Genomic DNA, 18024 nt, shown 5'->3' with positions numbered 1-18024 from the left:
ACACTGCCTACCCCCTTCATTGACAAGTATGTAAACAAGGCAGCATGTAGCAAAGATGTGTTTTGCACTGTGCTGCTAGCATAAAACATACTTCAGGGCACCTCAGGAAAAAAGGGGCAGAGACGAGAGGGAGGCGGGAGATCGAAAAAATGACCATCTAATGTCTGTACGCAGAGCACATTTAAAATGCTGCACATGGACTTCAAAATCCTGGTCTTGGTGAAACATTTCTGCCTAAGTGCCTGAAAGAGTAATATGGACTACAATGCCTGTTGCAAAATTCTGGGCCAGCTAGAGCCAGAGTCTGTTGACCAAATCTCTTCAGTTGCAAGGTACTATGATAAAGTTTGTTCACATTCAACCTCCAGGTTCTTCTTTGGCTAGATTTGCTCAGTTGGTTGCGACACTGGTGCGACAGAATTTCCACACTCCTATGCTTATGAAGAAAGGGAATTTGAATTTGATTCTCCTGTTTAAGGGTAGTAAATGAAGGCTTCTGAATGCTCTGGTTATGTCGCCATGTTTCTTCAAGCCAAAGAATGTGTGGGGCCTCTCTACTATGAAAGGCTTCTCTTGTGTCAAGACAGTGGACATCTTCACTTCTCCCAGGTCTGAATCCCATCAGCTTCTAGAGTAATACATTTCATCACTTTTTTATCATAATCTCAGGTGCGACTGATGTCCCTATGAGTTTGGCTTCCAGCCATAGTGTTTAGATATACCAGTAAATATACCAGTAAATAGATAGTATGGAGGGGCCCAAATCCTACATTTTCAGGAGTGGTGTGATGACTGCTTGCTTCAGCTGAACCTTGGAGCATAGAGGAATTATCAAGGGATCTTGAGGGGTTTGCTAATGCTCAGATCAGTAGCTTGGTGAGATGCGCGGATAACAGGACTGCTTGTGCTGTGGACATTTTCATTTGTTGGTAATTGCTAGTGTGTCTTCCTGGGAAAGTGGTATGAAGGTGTTAAAGACTCTTGACTGAACTTGTGCTTGAGCTGGTCGGTACCTGTAACCTGGAGTCTGGAATGGAATTGTTATGCCAGCCATTTTGTACATTAAGAAGTCTGCTTATTATGTCTCTACGGTTTGGTATGAATTTCACTCTGAACTCTGTTTGGGACAGGTGGATTAATTCCGTAGAAATGTGGACAGTTCTCTTTATGTATTGCTAGCCTGGTCCCTGTGTTGGTAGATGAAGGTTTCTTTCTTCTGTCTGATGCTATGGCATTTCTTGTAGTGATTGTGTAATGGAGTAATTTTAATTTGCCTACATGATACATGCATTTTTCCTATATCTCTTCCACTTTACAGCCCTCTCTCTTCATAAGAGCTGGTTGGTGGTCAAACCACTTTGTTTTTATGATCTGCATTTAAGATGGTTTTGAAATGAGAGGTGCAATGGTGTCCAGAGCTTGGATGACGGCTATGTGGAGGATATTGAGTAGCTTGTCTGCTTTGTTGACGAGGCATGGCTCTTCCGGGTAACAAAGGAATGTCTTCTGAAAGAATCTATGGTGGCATTCCATGCTACCTTGAATGAGGCGATTTCGTTATAGGGTCCTCCCTTCTGGATGATCCTGGGGTGGTCTGTAGCAGTGAGCAAATCAGGACATGGTATGACCAGAAGGTGGGTAAAGCCTGGTTTTGAATGTGGCACATTTACATGTGAAAAGGACATATACGGTGTGAACTTGGGCACGGTTCGGCCATAGATGTGTTTAGTGAAACACACCATACATGGTGTCTAGCATCTCAAGGACTGATCTGTTCTTTTTTGTCTAACCAGGTATTCCAGTCCCTCATCACCAAGACCTTCTCAGCCACATTTGCCGCTGTAGCCTGCAGGTCTATCCAATATGAGAAAGATTGGACAGTACACTGGGATTGGTCAGCTATCATTTTGAGTCAATTGTTCATGTTTGGACGTATTTTCACTTCTATGAAATAATTGCTAGCTTCCACTTTCAATGGTATGACATTTAAACACAGTATGGCAGATCCATTCTAACTGCCCACTGTTCTTTGGTTTAAGGTTTTTGGTAAGATTATTGATTCTAGCGGAATAAATGCATCCAGGCAGAGGTTAAATCATCAAAAAGTCAGGTTTCTGTTATGGGCAAATAAGCCAATGTTTTTGTTTCCATTTTTTTTTAGGTTGGTAACATTCTTTGTTCCGGATGGAGCATTAATGCGGCCTATTGGGAGATTGTTCAGGTTCCAGCTGGGTTTAAGTTCAACACTGTTTTTTGGTGGGATCAGGATCCCTGGTCAACCTGTCCCTCTGATGTTTGGTGCTCTGGATTGGTTTTCCTTCAGATGGGCTTGAGCCCTGCCATATGCAGGCCTCATGTTGATGTGATCTCATTTTTGAGAGGCGTATGTGACAAATCGATTTGGTCCTTTCTCTCCAGGGGACAGCCTTTCCCTTTGAGTTTAGGGAGGTGAACCTGTTACGCTATATACTCCCTAGGGCTAGAGGCAAGCGGGACCTCACTGGGAGGGCTCCTCCCTTTGGGACAAGGACTCCCGGTTCAAAGAGGAACTCCCTAAGTCACTCACTCACAATCTACCATTTCCAGCTACAACATAAAGAAGCCAAGAAGAACAAGCTACTGTTTGTAATGGTGACAGAACACCAGTAGTTCACTATGAAGAAACTTCTATTGCCAATACTGAGAAGAAGAAGTAGAGTGCTCGGGGATACAGAACACTCTACAACAGAAAGGACTCTTCTGCTCCACTGGGGAAGGCCCAGCTAGACGTCATAAAAAGAGAAGGAGGTTCTCTAGAAAGAAGGGAAGCCCGGTAGTTTTAATCGTGTGGTGCTTTGGAACCTGAGCGAAGACACAAAGTGCAGCATGCAGAACGGCCTAGACAGCTGGCGTGTGAGAGTGATGCGAGAACAGCTAGAAGCTGGAGAAACTGGGGAAAGGGAGCCCGCACGAAGAAGCCTCTCATGTTTGGTTGAGTTTATGATTTGGAACGTATGTTTTGAAAAGGATTGCACTACGTTGTTTTCTTTGCTGCTGGAATATATTATTAGCTCTTTAGGATTTACTATGTGAGTTGACACATTGATTGGTTAATGCTGGGGGAACTCTGTTCCTAGTATTCCACAACACTGTTGGATTGGATTTCTTTGTTTAACAATTGCAAAACTTGTAAATAAAGAATTTAGAAGCTGAAGAATCCGATTTCAAAACTGTATGAACTAGTGAAAGTTGTTGCCAATAACTACCTTGGAATCAACTAGTAAAGTGACTTTGCTGAGAAGCAGAACACAGGAGGAGGGAGTCATTCTCGTGCACCTTAGTTCATTTCTGAATAGTGGTAGGGACAGGGGAGACTAGATTTGGACAGAGGACAGTTCCTCCTTTTGAACTGAACAACGACTGACAAGCACCCTAGTTAGTTTGTGTTCGGCAGGGAAAACCCATGCCTTAGGGATATCTAGGAGTTTACTTATTTTAGTTTATGAAATAAAAACCCTTGAAATGGAAGACACTCGTCTATGTCCTTCTGACCCGCCACATGTACCATATAGTTAGTTGCCTGCTCTGGGAGTCTAGTCAACATGTTGGACTTGTGGGCTTTCCCCATGGCTCCCACTGAATGAGTTGGATTAGCAGCATCTTTTGCCATATGGGAGTCAGTGCCATTGAGTAAAACAAGAGTCTAGGAAGGAGGAGGCTATACATTTTGAAACCACCTGAGAGAGGCCGATTTAGATTGGATAGTATCTACATAATTCTCATACATACGGATTGTGTAATCTGTTGCGTGGGATGATGGGACTTTTACTGGGATCTGTGCCCCCCCCACATTAATGAGTTCTTTGGATAGAATCAAGAACATGGTGCCCAGCAGGTGTGTCTCATTTCGTTCTTTAAATGAGGGAAGCATAGATTGTCCGTTGTCTTCCCTCTTAATTTCAGGCAGGTATACTAGTCTGCAAAATACAGTACATGTGGGTGCTACATTAGTTTTACTGTAAATATTTTCCTATTATTTTTATTAGTGACCGAGAGGCAAAGGTCAGCCTGTGAGCAGGCTGAGAGTTTGGTGAAACAACTCAAATCGTGAATGTGGAAGAACCACAGAGCTCCGTTTCACAGCAGCACTCTGCGGGGCACTAGAGGAAGACATTTTTGCTGCATTGCCAACATATTCCAGAGAAGCTCGAGTAAGGCCGATGCGTGGGGACAAACTTTGGGGACACAGATCTGTCACTTTGCAAGAACATGATCCCCATGAGTCTGCTGGCACGATGGACAGTGAGAACCTATTACCAGCCTTTTGGCCGTATCGCTGTGCATGTTATGCCCAGAGATGCAGAAAATGTACAGCTATGGTAACTAATATACTAAACTCGTAAATTGGTATCTTGTTCAGGCAACAACCAAGAGGATTATTTACAGCATTTTCAGGAAGTTCTCCCCTACTAGGAGATTGCTCTTACTTCCCTCTCTTGTCTTCTCTCTTTTTTTTGCCCATCCACGAATGGCTGAATACTGTGTCCTCCCATTCTGGATAGATCACCATTATTGTCATGCGGTGTTCCACATCTGCAAAATTGATATGGAGCACTCTAGGAGGACAGTGCCACCCTCTGCCTGCAGGCAGATAGGCCTGAAAGCCCCAAAGCAGGGCTGTGACCTGTCCCACAAGAAAAGTTCTGGGGGATCTGTCCCTGCACAAGACCTTTGAAGAAATCTATAGTGCTGACATGCAAACAATGTGGCACGCCATACCATCCCCGCCATTCTCCAGAAAGAAAGCTCATGGCTCTTCCCAGAAGGTATCTATCATGAGGATGCTACAGCCCTTGCTCAAATAGCCCCCTCGGAACACATGAAAAAGCATGTACGGCTGCACTTTCACAGCTGGAGCTCCTAGTGACTCATGAACTACCAGGTGTTAATGTGTGTGTGTTCCTGCACATTACATTTGATTTTACACATTTCTTTACTGCTCCTCACATTGATATTGCTTGTGTGTGTGCCCAAATATCTGCTTCAACACTTCACAAGCCAGTGTTTTGAACGCCGGACTGATTTTTGAAGTAGTTGCACCAAAACAGAGTGCTAGTCTAAACCTCAGTGTGCACCGTCAGAGCTATTGTGTGGCACAAGTCTGCTCTTTGAAAGCAATGTGAATCCAAAACCGTTATCCTTTAAACACTCCCCCTTTCCAGCCACTGTATACCTAACTAGCTTCCCAAGAGATAACATTGGAAAATGTGGTCCAGTCCCAGGCTCAATGGAAAGCTTTCTCAAATATCAAACTGAAAAAGGGGTCATGGTAACCAGCAGTCTGATGAACAGTCACTTACCCTTGCTGTTCCATACTTCCCTGACAAGGATCTATTCTTCCCTGCTGCTGAGGATTGCCTGTGTGTCCCGCTGGGAGCGCTCATATGCTCTTGCAGTAAATTCCAACAGACAGTGCAAACAGCATTGACGGCCCCAGTATTGGCTTCTCTGAAATCCATCAGTGGATGCCCCACAAATGACTATCCCTAAACACACGCCAAGCCTGCCCACCTGTTAAAAGGGATCACCAGTATAATGCAGCAAAGCCAACTCTCTCCTGAGCCTTGCCCCAACTTTAAAACCATGGTCAATAAGACCCTTGATGTTCTCTCCAAATTCTACCCTATGACCCTTTCCACCCAAGTAAGTAGCAACTGCTGTGATCTCTTGAAACACAAATACATGATAAAACAACTACTGTCGGAAGACTGTCTCGTCAGTGCCACTCAATCTCTTATCTTAATGTGTAGACATTTATGACTACATTGATTTCATTTGAATCAATTGACTTTCTACAACATTTTTTCTAAAGCGCTTCTTTTGGTGTCAGTTGGCTAGGTCTTCACCACCTTCAAATAAGCCTGTAACCGCAGGAGAATAGAAATAAGAACGTAGTTAACAAATGGCCACAATTTCAAGGAAATCATTTTTCAGGCATCACTCTTGAGCCGATAGTACGGAAACAGGAATAGGGTTGGGTAGAAGTAGAAGCTAGAACAGAGCAGACACAGCTTTCTGGCCAGACTCCTGACCACCTTAGATAGCAGCAACCTTCACCTAGAATGCATGCATCATTCACCTGACATCATCAGTCTACCCTTATCCACATAGAGCATGATGCCACACACAATATAGGCCTTGCCATTGGCCACCTATAACATGTAAATTAACTTTAAATGATTATGGTCTTGGAAAACATTCAACCCTAGTTAAGCCGCAAAATTGGAAATTTGTTCATATCAACTCACTGCCTTCATTCCAAACATCAGGAAAAACATCTCAGGCTCTATCCCAACTCCATTCCTAGATAGCTGTGCTCTAAACCCAACTTTGATATTTCACCTCAAATCGTGTGGTTCTGCAGGTATATGTAGTGTAATGCAAATATGCAAGACTAATTATGGCACAATGTGACATACAGAGATTTCAATCATGCTACCTCTTTTTTTCTGTAACCCCATCTAAACCATATGCCCAGAGATGTCAATGGTTTTGTGCACAGCATCTCATTTCGGAAAAGCTGCGGATACAATAAGGACTCAATGGCCCTCATTACGACCCTTGCGGAAAGCGACTGACCGGACCGCCACAGCGTAAATAGCGTTTCCGCCATTGCACGAAGGAGCAAAGTGCGGCCCATTCCGACCCATCGGGCACGAGCACCACGGCATGGCGGAAGTGCAAAGTCCGCGATGGCGGAAATGACCCCAAAACGGCCCACACCGCCGCCGTACGGCGCCCCAGGTGCAATACCGCCACCCCTCTTAGCGGTCACCGCAGTGTGCGCCTACCGGAAAGTACGGTGGCCGGAAATATACGGAAACAGAAGTTAAAACACGGGCCCGGAACGGGAAACATCCCGGCGTACACCTATAAATACACTAAAACCACACAACCACTAAAAACACTACCCTGAGACACACCCCACCCCGTCAACCACCCTAGCGAAACCAAGAAAAATGGGAAAAGTAGCGAAGAAAGCGTGCGACCGCAAGCGGCAGGTCCACTTCTCCCGTGAGGAACTCACCGTGCTAACAGAGACCCTCCAGGAGAATGCTGCCGTCGTCTTCTCCACGCAAATGACCAGGACGGCACTTGCAAACAAGAAGGCCATATGGGCTCTGGTGGCACAGCGGGTAAGTGCGGTGGGGACCGCACCCCGCACCCCACAGCAATGCCGCAAGCGATGGGACGACCTGCGGATACGCGTCCGCAGCATACTCTCTGCCAACCGCAACATTGCCACAGCCACCGGGGGAGGTCCTGAATCACCCATCAAGTTGACCCCCTGGGAAGAAATCTGTGCCTCCACCATCGGAATGGAGAGCATAGAGGGAGTCGGAGGGATGGAGAAAGGAGTGCAGACATCCGAAGATTCAGGTAGGTGGGCCAGATAAAACAATCCACACAGTCCATCCATGTGAAGTACCATGCGTCCACATAGTGCAACAGAAACACATGTCCAGGAGAACGTCCACACACATCGGCCTGATAGCGCACGTTAAAAACCACAATAAATACATAAATAATTAAAAATCCCTAAAACACGCACTACACGTGCAGCAGGCACACCCTAACTGCAGGCTGCCAAACAACTGCACCCTCACTCCACACACAAATGAAAGCACCTCCAAGGCCCCGACCCAAATCACCCTCAGGTACCACCCCAAAGCATGTGATACAATGCCATTCCAATTCCCACAGACCCATCAATAACCCTCGCCCTCCTTTACTCCACCACAGGGTCCGATCCAAACGACGAGCTACAGGACACCCCTACCAGCACACCTGCAAAGAGGGCCAAGACCAACGGCCAGAGACCCTCCACCTCAGCTGCACGCATCAAGACACGGCAGCAGCACAAATCAGGTGGCAGCACAGAGGAGGGAACATCAACAGGCACCCCAGCAGCCAGCATGCCCACAACACCACCACCACAGGTCCCCCCAATGGATGCCACAGAAGGCACTGCCTCTGGTGGCAGCAGCACCATAGGTGACACCCCATTGATGGCAGCATGCTCGGACACAGAAAACGGGGATGCCGAAGTCAGATCCATCCATGACCTGTCCCAATCCCCCTGTCTGTCCCATCCCGTACAACATGAGGATACCACGCAGGGGCACCCACAAGACGACGACTGGCCATCCCCCCCAAGCCCTGTGGCAAGGCAACATGAGGTCAACAGCCCCTCTGCGACACCCCCGCAAATGGCCATGGCCCAGCAGAGGCAACAGTCCCTCGACCAGTTGATCGAACAACAGCAGCAACTGGCCACACTCCTCAAGGACCATGCCGATGAATGTGGGGGCACCAAGGCAGACATAGAAACATCAACTGAGACACTTAGGGCAGAAATGGAGAGAGGCACAGAGACGCTAAGGTCACAAATTGAGAGAAGCACCGAGAGCCTGAGGGGGGAACTGCATGCGACGTCCAAAGACGTATGTGCCGAACTTGCCGCAGTGCGCCGTGTGCTCACTGAGCTCTCGCAAACCCTTAGGGACATGCATGGACGTGAGCAGGCAGACACATCATCCGTTGCAAGTTCCGTCCAGGGCAGCCCCCAACGTAGATCTGGGAGGACCCGGCGCTCCACAGGCAGGGGTGCCCTTGATACCCGCAGAGGGGGCATGCAATAGCGACAGCCCACTGACAATGAGCATCTTTGAACACTGGTGTTCGGGGGGGAGGTAGGAGGGTGGAGGGGGTGTGTTGGGCTCACTTGGGTGGCGGGTCGATAGAGTGTTCAACATGATATCACATATGCCATAAACAGTGCACGATCAACCAATGAGATGTGTGGACATTGATCTTTGTGTACTAGGCCATCATAGGCGTACAGTCCATTTTGTGCATGTTCCAGACACACACAGTGCCACGTGTCCCGTGTCCATGTATCAGCCACCAGGCATGAGTGCTAGAAGCATACATCAATGAGATGCTGACGAATGTCACGGGCCTCCGGTGCCTCGCAGACTCCTTGAGGTGCTGCCACATCCCCACCCTCATCATGACCATCATCCGGTGCTTGCAGTTCTGCGTCAGGGGGCATGGGCACATTTCTACGTACGCACATGTTGTGGAGCATGACACATGCCATCACCATCTTTGCAACCTTCTCATGGCGGTACAGGAGTGCCCCGCCAGACCTGCTGAGGCAGCGGAAACGGCCCTTCAGTAGGCCGAATGCCTGCTCAATGACAACACGGGTACGTGAGTGGGCATGGTTGTAGTCCTCCTCATGCTGGTCCCGTGGGTTCCGGACTGGTGTGAGGAGCCATCTCTTCAGTGGATATCCAGCATCACCTGTATGTGGACGAGAAACGTAGGATGTGGAATGCCATTGATACGTACGCACACCCCCCCCCCTTCCTGCCAGTACATTGCCAAATCACATACCCCACATCATCATGCATGCAATGAGACTCACCGAGTAGCCAGGATCTGTTCCCTGCGTGTCGCTCCATGTAGCGTGGTATGGTAGAGTTCCTCAAGACCATGGAATCATGGGTTGATCCAGGGAATCGGGCACAACAATGCGTAAAGATCCTGTTGGAGTCACACACCATTTGTACATTCAGGGAATGAAATTGTTTTCGGTTGCGGTACTGGGCCTCCATGGCATGTGGGACGACCAATTCAACATGGGTGGAGTCGATGGCACCAATGCAACCCGGTATGCCGGCAAGTGCATGGAATCCCACTTTTGTGTTGGTTATTTCCTGCTCCGAGAGTGGTAGAGAGATGTAGTCGTCTGCGTGCTGCAGGAGGGCATCGAGCACTTGGAATAGTGTCCGTGAGAACAGTGGCTGAGAAATGCCATGCAACTGTCCGACTGTGTGCTGGTAGGTGCCTGTGGCCAGGAAGTGGAGTACAGACACCACCTTCAGTAGGGGTGGGATGGCGGTTGGGCTATCTATCATGCTGACTAGGTCAGCCTGTGTCATGTCCACAATGGCGGCTATGGTGTCCCGGTCCAGACGGTAGAGGGTGTGGATCTGCTCATCAGTGAGGTTGAACGGATGTGCTCGGAGGCGTGGGATTGCGGGCTGCCTGCGTGGTGGTAGTGGCTGTGCTGCTGGGCCTTGCTGGCCCTGCCTTGGCCTCCTCCTCCTCCTGCGTCTCCTCCGTGCGGCTGGTTGTAGTTGTTGTTCGTCTTCTTCTTGGAGTCGGAGCACTTGCAGTGCTATCAGGTCCCCCAGGGCCAACATCGCGAGTCCTGCCGGTAGCATTTCGGTGTGGTTGTGGGAGGAGACTGGGTGTGCAATTTATGTGTTTCCAGGCTGTATGGCCTCCACCTGTGGTGATTGATTCCACCTGTGCAAACTGCCCTCCCCTTTGGCCGAGCATGTCCCGCGCACAACGCTGCAAATCGGGTAATTGTATCTTGCTATTGAATTCATGTATTTGTACCCGATGGCCGTGTAAGATTGGTTGATATGTTCATTCTGCTGTGGTCCCATTGTTTCCCATACTATCTGTGCAGTCGCGAACGGACTTGTGAAGGGTCAGTGGAACGTAGTACTCGAGTAACGGTGGGCCCTCATGCATCACTGTACCGAGTTGCAACGATGGGCGTGGCTTCCCATTTGTGGGTGAAGGCAGTTGCCATTTTCACACACAGCCGCACTCGATGGAATAATTAGTGATCTCAAACGGCCACAGATGCCTTCTCGACGTGATGTTGCAAATGAGGAATTCGAAGGGCGGCGCTTTCGGTTTCCAGCTAGCGGCGAGGAGATGCCCACAGGTCTGACTGCAAATATAACGTTCTATTGTTCTATGTCCTTGAGACAGGGCCCATGGCGAGGGAGCAATGATTGATATGAATAGTTTGGGATGCGCAATAGCTACGTGGGCGATGAGGCCGGCCATTCCCAAATACATGTTACTTCACAACACTGGATTTACGGGCTGGGGCACTGTGGATTTAGCAGGCTGCATTACGCACAGACTCAATGGATGTTTCTAATGTCATGTGAGTAATTATTCAGGCGTTTTGATCCCGGGATGAGGGAATGATGAATGGATGCATGGGCAGGTGATTTGATGCAGAGTTTGCCATGTACAGGGCTTCTTGGGATCTATCCGCCTCCCCTACGCTATGTGATGCAGGGCTGCCATAGTGGGACCATCGTCTATCTGGCCTTGTTGAGCCCTCCCTGTCTCGACGCGCCCTCAGACACTTGTGTCCATGCACGTTAACATTCCCATCTGATGGATTCTGTTTTGGCAGACACATGCACAGGTACACTCGTTCGTGATGGTGTTTACACCTAGGTATAGATGGTTATGAGTCGCAAGTGGCTTTGGGGTGGTGATGATCCTTTGGAGTGGGCTAGCATGCATATGGCTGTGGATTTCGTGTGCTCATTGAAGTGAGTTGTTCGAATGTAGTTCTGATGGCCATTCTGTTCTTGTTCTTTTCTTTTGGTTGACAGGTATCTCCTCCCCTTTTGCCACTGCCATCTGTATACCACTCCTGCAGATGGATTTTACTCCCGACACCTGCTGCTTCGTGTTAATCGGTGGAGCAGCATTACGATCTTATGGGACGATCGCCAGTGGCCCACATGCCCTTACGCAGTACTGGTGGCTCGGAGCAACATTTCGGCCTTTCAGCTGGACTAGTGCCTCCCCATTGGGACGGCCCTGCGGTTGTGTGCGCTTCCATGTTGCCTTTTCGTACGTGATTGTGGCTCTGTGTACCATGATGGAACAGGGCGTCACACAAGTAGTGGCTGGTCATTTCTTGCGGATGCAGCCCACAATGGTGAAATGTGTTTTGGAGTTCATGGCCTGATGGCTGTATGGGCTTGGTGATTTTGTTGTGCATTAAATTTCTATTCTGATTTGGCCCGTGTAGCGTTTTTCTTTGCAAGTGATGTGGCATGTGCCTATTTGTGGGGCGATGTATTGTGAGGAGATCTGCATTGGGTTCCTGCTTCGGGGTTTAGTTGCGTGGTACTGTACTGGGCGCGTTTGCCTACTGAGCCCGTGAGGTCAGGGATGGGGGCTGCCTATATGACAGTTTGAATGTTGTCATGCTCAGGGGCGGGGGATTGGGTTTTGTGTAACAGATGGCGGTCAGCCAGGTGGACTGGTGGAATGATGTGATTTTCGGAATGTTGCTGGGTACAGGTGCCTGTGTTTGCGTGCGTTTCTTGGTGGGGGACTGTGGTCATGTCCATTGGGATGGCTTCTGTATTCGTGCCATCTGTGCCCTGCAGCTCCCATTGGCCCCTCTTGTGTTGCTTTTGTTCGTTGGCATGCATGGGTGCTTTGTACATTTCAATGGTTGCATTGTGACTTCTTTGCACCTACAGGGAGTTGTACTTTGTGGGCAGGGAGCGGTGTACAGGCACTCAGTGGGGCCGTTTACGGTTGATTCGCGATGCCGTACTTCTCGCCATGGCGGAATGGTCCATTCCGCCATGCCTGATGGCGTTAGGTACATGTCCGCTAGGGTCGGAATTGGCGTACCGTTGCACCATGGTGGTGTTTGCGGTTTGGCATGGCGCGCGCGCGCGTGCTTAGTGCAGTTAGCGTTGGCGTTCACTACGGTGTCGCTAATGGCTTCGTACTTTGCGGTGACGGGTCATAGTCGCACCGAGCGCTATTCGATGGCGGTATTGCATTTCCGCCATCGTTTTCCCCTTTCCGCCAGGGTCGTAATGAGGGCCAATGTATCCTTTTTGCTGGGTCCATGCTATAAACAATCTTACAAATAAAATCAATGAATAGAAATTCTGCGACCTGCAAGGTAGACATGTTGCAAATAGGAGTAGTAAAGCCAACTCTCCACACAGCGCAGGCCTATTAAATCAAACTACAGCAGGTCACGTTAGCACACAAAGAATTTACCGGAGTTGTACTTGGAGAAGACCTTGGCCCAGTCTTCACCACCCTTGGCCATCATGTTGGCGATGCGGACCCGCTGCCAGCTGAAGAGGGCTTGAGGACTGACGTGCTTGAAGAGAGTCTTGTTGTAGATGGAATTTGTGGTCTGCAGCATCACAAGACCACTGCCAAGAATGTAGAAGTCATCGAGCGACTCCAAAAATCCTAGGTGGAAAAGTTTATAAACAGTTTATGCTCAGAAACAAAAACAAAACAAAACAAGTTATCTTTTCTCTATTTTAGCCCTTCTGGGAGGTTCACTTTATTCCATTGATGGAATCAGTTTAATTTTGGACTAAGACGTCTGTGAGAATTGCAGGTGCCAATGAAATATCCCTTCATTTAAAAATCTGATTCCCCAGGACAGTAATGCAATGAGGCAATTACGAACATCTGCCTAGGGTGCAACCAGAGGAGGTGCACGAGTAGGTGCCATTTTGACCTTAAAAGCATACACTCTGGTCTCACAGTAAGGGTTAGTGCCAGAATAGGAATTCGCTTTGGCATAATAAATCCTCATACCAGCCTCATTGAGCCTCGCAGTGGGGACAGACCCTCACATACATCTTCAGTTGCACCATGGAGATCTAACCAATATGGAAGCTGATTCTTCTGAAAGGGAATATCAAGATTTTCCAGCTGTATGATATTTCAATGAAATCCATCTCAATGAAAGCCCAAATCAATGCAGCCATTTCAATTAAATGGTTTTTTGGGGGTCATTTACTTCAAGCCAGCTAATTGAATTTAGGAATTGTAATTGTACTTATGTATTTGTTCCCCAGCCTTGCATGACCCATTGGGCACGCAGGCAGTGGTGATGAAGCGCTGAGTGTGTGAGGGGGGTGCTCCTGTGCCTTCCCGTACATACAGAGGTGCCGTGGCATTGTCTAGGGCAAGCTCCTGCTCCTGAGAGCATGGCAGGAACCAGGCCTGGTTCCTGTTCATGTTACACGGAGCCAGTCGTCATGGAACCAGGAAAAAATTATTCTGGACCGGAATGTCTGCAGGTAAGAAAAGAATGCGCATTTGTTTGGTGTTTGTGGCTGCGTGTGTGATGAATGAGTATGTTTGTGTGCGTGAATTAAAGTGTATGTTGTGTGCGTGAATGAGTGAGAGAATGTGGTGTATGGGTGCGAGAGTGAATGATGTGCGTGAGAATGTGTGAAAAAACATGCACCTCCTCCCTTATGCCCTCAAATTAGAACCACTCTGATTTGTGGAGTGGAGATGTCCCCAAATCAGAGGCCTGCTCACCATGCTGGTGAGCGGACCTCTGATTTGGGGATAGAGCAGAGGACCCCTCAATAGCACGGTTAGCATCGCTCACCATGCTGGTGAGCGGACCTCTGATTTGGGGATAGAGCATAGGACCGCTCAATAGCACGGTTAGCATCGCTCACCATGCTGGTGAGCGGACCTCTGATTTGGGGATAGAGCAGAGGACCCCTCAATAGCACGGTTAGCATCGCTCACCATGCTGGTGAGCGGGTCTCTGTTTTGATTCATCAAACCAAAGACCTGCTTCTTTGATTCATTAAATCAAAGACCTGCTCACCATGCTGCTCTAATTTGGGGGCACCCCCTACCCTGCACTGCAAAATCACAGGCCCACCCAGCCGAGTGGACTGCTGATTTGCGGTACTGGCATTAAGGGTTGCTTTTTCTACTGGGCATGTTAAAGCAAACGTGACATAATGTTTCCTTTAACAATGATGCCCAGCACAAAAGGGCCTTGCCAAAGGCATAAAGCGTAACTAGACTGGCTGTATGTAGCAATGCAGTAAAGTCTAGACATGTAACAATACTTATCATGTTTGCATGATAAGTGTTGTTATGGGCCAGACTGCATTGCTGCAGCCAGTCTGGTTCCATTTTCTGCTTCTGGAATGCCGATTTTTACTCTGCATTTATGATAAAGCAAGCAGGAAAACATATCTGACACGCAATAACACATTTGTTATGTGTCATATATGTTTTCTTGTTGGGGAATGGCATTTTTAATGGCAAAGTCAAAAGGAGTATTTTCTTAGGTGAAAGTACTGGCATATATTTGCAAAGCTAGCTTGTACATGTTTTCTTATAGTATAATTGCTGGAATTATGCGCAAAGCAAATAGGAGCATGTTCTTATAATGGAATACTGGCATGTTGCAACAGCCAGAGTGAAAATGATTTTTTTATACGGGCACATATTGCAGGGAAAGACATCATGAAAACGCATTGGGAAATTCTCTAGTGCACTGTTGGTGACTTGCATCTAGTGGATTATTTTATGCGTTAACCTATAAAACTGATTGCAAAGTTTCTTTTTTTCCGCCCAATTTTGCACAGAAAGGCTGCTGTATAATGCACCATTTTGATCCATTATTAAACAAAATTCTGGGGAAGAACCCCCCTCTCGAATCCCACTTGGTTGGTTTGGGCTCCCTCGCTACACTCGCCAGCTCACTCATATATTTAGGCCCCTCCAATAAAACAATTCACCAGCCACCACTGAATTTGAGCCATGTCTTAACACATTGCAACATCACTGAATGTTCAGAGACACGTGAGTAAAGCATTGTGGGTATGCAACATAGCCCAATGCCTTTAGCTGCAGAAAAATGTATTTGTATTAGAGGGCAGTGTTATTTCATACATAGCTTTTTCAACCAAAGACAGACATCTACATATTATGCTAGCACATGGAATAGTTAAGGTTAAGACTGAGTCGCTGAAAACAACTTTTCTTAATAACTTTTAAACCCTTGCATGAAAAAAATCAGAAAAATATTGCACAGAAGAATTACGAGGTAGCTGTCTCTGCATCCAAAAGTTTAACATTTTCCAAGAATGGTCTCATCAGGAAGTCATACACAAAAATAAACTGGGAAAATTGACTTGGCCAATTTTGAGATATTAATATTTTAAATTTAGCTATATTTTGCGCATGTCCAGAATGAACATACATTTTTCATACAAACTGCAGTAAGAGGCATACTAGTTTCACAGTTCATATATTATACCATTACAGGCCTTGCAAATTCTTAAAAATCCCACTAGACATGCAGGGCGAGTTCCTTAGTTTACCTACTCGACCGTAGAGAAATTAACTTGCCCAAGGTGACTGGTGACAAAATATTTACTGGTGCTTTTTGTAATATGATGCACCGTGAAACCTGTATTTGCCATTTACTGCAAACAAAGTGCGTTTGCAGTAAATGAGAAATACATTTCTAACATCCCCATACTCGCCAGCAAGGTCGAGTATCCTGCATTGCATCTACTGTAAACTCACATAAAAGTCATGGCTTAATGATATCAGTTTTCAGATGTAATTAATATGAATTAACTGTATGAAGAGGCGTAGGAGTTTTACAGTTATTGTTTGTTTGTTTATTTTTTTGGTAATGCGCACCGAACCCTTAAGTAACTGGGCGCAGCAGAAATAAGTATACTTAAGGCTTAGTTACAACATATACATGATTACAAACATGGACAATGACTTTAGTTACCACGTGCGGGTTACAAAGATGCCGTGGTGCTATAGGTCATATAGCGTGGACACACAGTACAATGGGGCTTCCTGACTTGGTTATAGTAGAAACAATAAATGTGGTAGAGTCATGAGACAGAATTACCACATGACAGTAGTAAAGCGGTAATACTAGGTTAATTTGTGCTTACAGAGAGGTAGAAATAGGGAATCCATGAACAGGGATAGCTCAGTGTCAGATAGGAGTCAGGTGTTAATGGTCGTTAGTACGAAGCCAGTTTAGCATATTGCGTCTGAATTTTAGGTAAGATCGTTCAGTTCTGAGGGCTGGGGGGAGTGTATTCCAAGATATGGCTGCTTTGACTGGGAAACTGGATCCACCTGCTTTGGTTCGTTTCAATCTAGGAATCTCTAGAAGGTGGGCATTAACTGATCTAGTTTGGCGTGTTGAAGTTCTCCTCGTTATTCTTTCTGCAAAATAAGGGTGTGCTATACTGTTCAGGCACATGGAGGTAAGTGATACTATTTTAAGCAGGATCCTATGGTTACTTTTTAACCAATGGTAAACGCTTCTGAAATTAGAAGTGTGTTCTCTGTTGGGTATGTTCAAGGCTGCTCTTAGGGTGTTATTTTGTAACCTTTGAATTTTATCTAGGATGTATTTATTGGCACGTAGGTACAGAGCGTTGCAGTAGTCCAGTTTGGACATTATTAGTGCATTAGCGAGAGTGATGCGGCTAGTTTCAGACAGAAAAGGTCTACAAGCTCTGATAAGTTTGCAGGTGTAGGCAGTAGAGGAGGCTAGGGAGTTGACTTGTTTCTTGAGTGTCAAGGTAGAGTCAAGGTAGAATCCTAGCATTTTTACTTCAGACATCACCTTGATTGTGTTGCCGTCAATGTTAAAGGTGGCGTAGTTGGAGCTAAGTTTTTTAGGTTTGCATCTGAGCCCATGATCAGTATCTTGGTTTTATCGTCGTTCAGGCAGAGGCCATTGGAAGCCATCCATGCCTGAATGAGGAGGTATATCTTGTTTACCAAGGCTGTATCCTCGATGAAATTGCCCAAGTGCGGAATGAGGATCTGGGTGTGGTCTGCATTATTTGTGTAGGTGACACCCAATCTGTCCAATTTGTCGAAGAGGGGCTTGGTAAAGATGTTCTACATAGTAGGTGAGACAAGATCCCTGTGGTGCACCACAGGTAGTTTGGATTGGGACTGCAGAAGCTGAGGGGGAAAAGACTCATCGTATGGTTAGCTAGAAAGGACTGGACCCAGGTTATAGCATCACTTGATTAATAGGCAGCCGACTCGAGGTGTTTGCATAAGCCTGCATAATCCAACAAGTTGTAGGCCGCCGATAGGTCAAGGAGGTGTAGCATAGCTGTTTTCCCATTGTCCTTCAACTCATCGATTTGGGTCTTAAGGTCAATTAATGCCGTTTCTGTACCGTGTTGAGGACGACAACCGGATTGACGGGATCCTAGTAGGTGGTTGACTTCAAGGTAATCCTGAATTTGAAGGTAAGCTACTCTATCAATTATTTGGAGGAGGAGGGGACTGTGCTAATCGGTCTGTAGTTCGTTGGGATAGATGGGTCTAAGGTTT

The 18024-nt window shown here is 47.0% G+C and overlaps 1 protein-coding gene and 1 long non-coding RNA gene across 2 annotated transcripts in view; one reads left to right on the top strand and one right to left on the bottom strand.

Annotated features, from left to right (window-relative positions):
• Window positions 1-18024, bottom strand: part of PLBD1 (phospholipase B domain containing 1) — a 424699-nt gene that overhangs the window by 109896 nt on the left and 296779 nt on the right. Inside the window, exon 7 of the mRNA XM_069652727.1 lies at window positions 12907-13107. Coding sequence (XP_069508828.1) covers window positions 12907-13107 — 201 coding nt within the window. The remainder of the gene's footprint in view (window positions 1-12906; window positions 13108-18024) is intronic.
• LOC138581412 (uncharacterized) overlaps window positions 1-18024 on the top strand; it is a 578201-nt gene that overhangs the window by 291458 nt on the left and 268719 nt on the right. The gene's annotated exons all lie outside the window — the stretch shown is intronic.

Source organism: Ambystoma mexicanum, chromosome 3p (genome assembly GCF_040938575.1).
Source record: "Ambystoma mexicanum isolate Mex_15411 chromosome 3p, UKY_AmexF1_1, whole genome shotgun sequence".
Taxonomy (NCBI): Eukaryota; Metazoa; Chordata; class Amphibia; order Caudata; family Ambystomatidae; genus Ambystoma; species Ambystoma mexicanum.
This window is presented reverse-complemented; position numbering and strand designations above follow the sequence as displayed.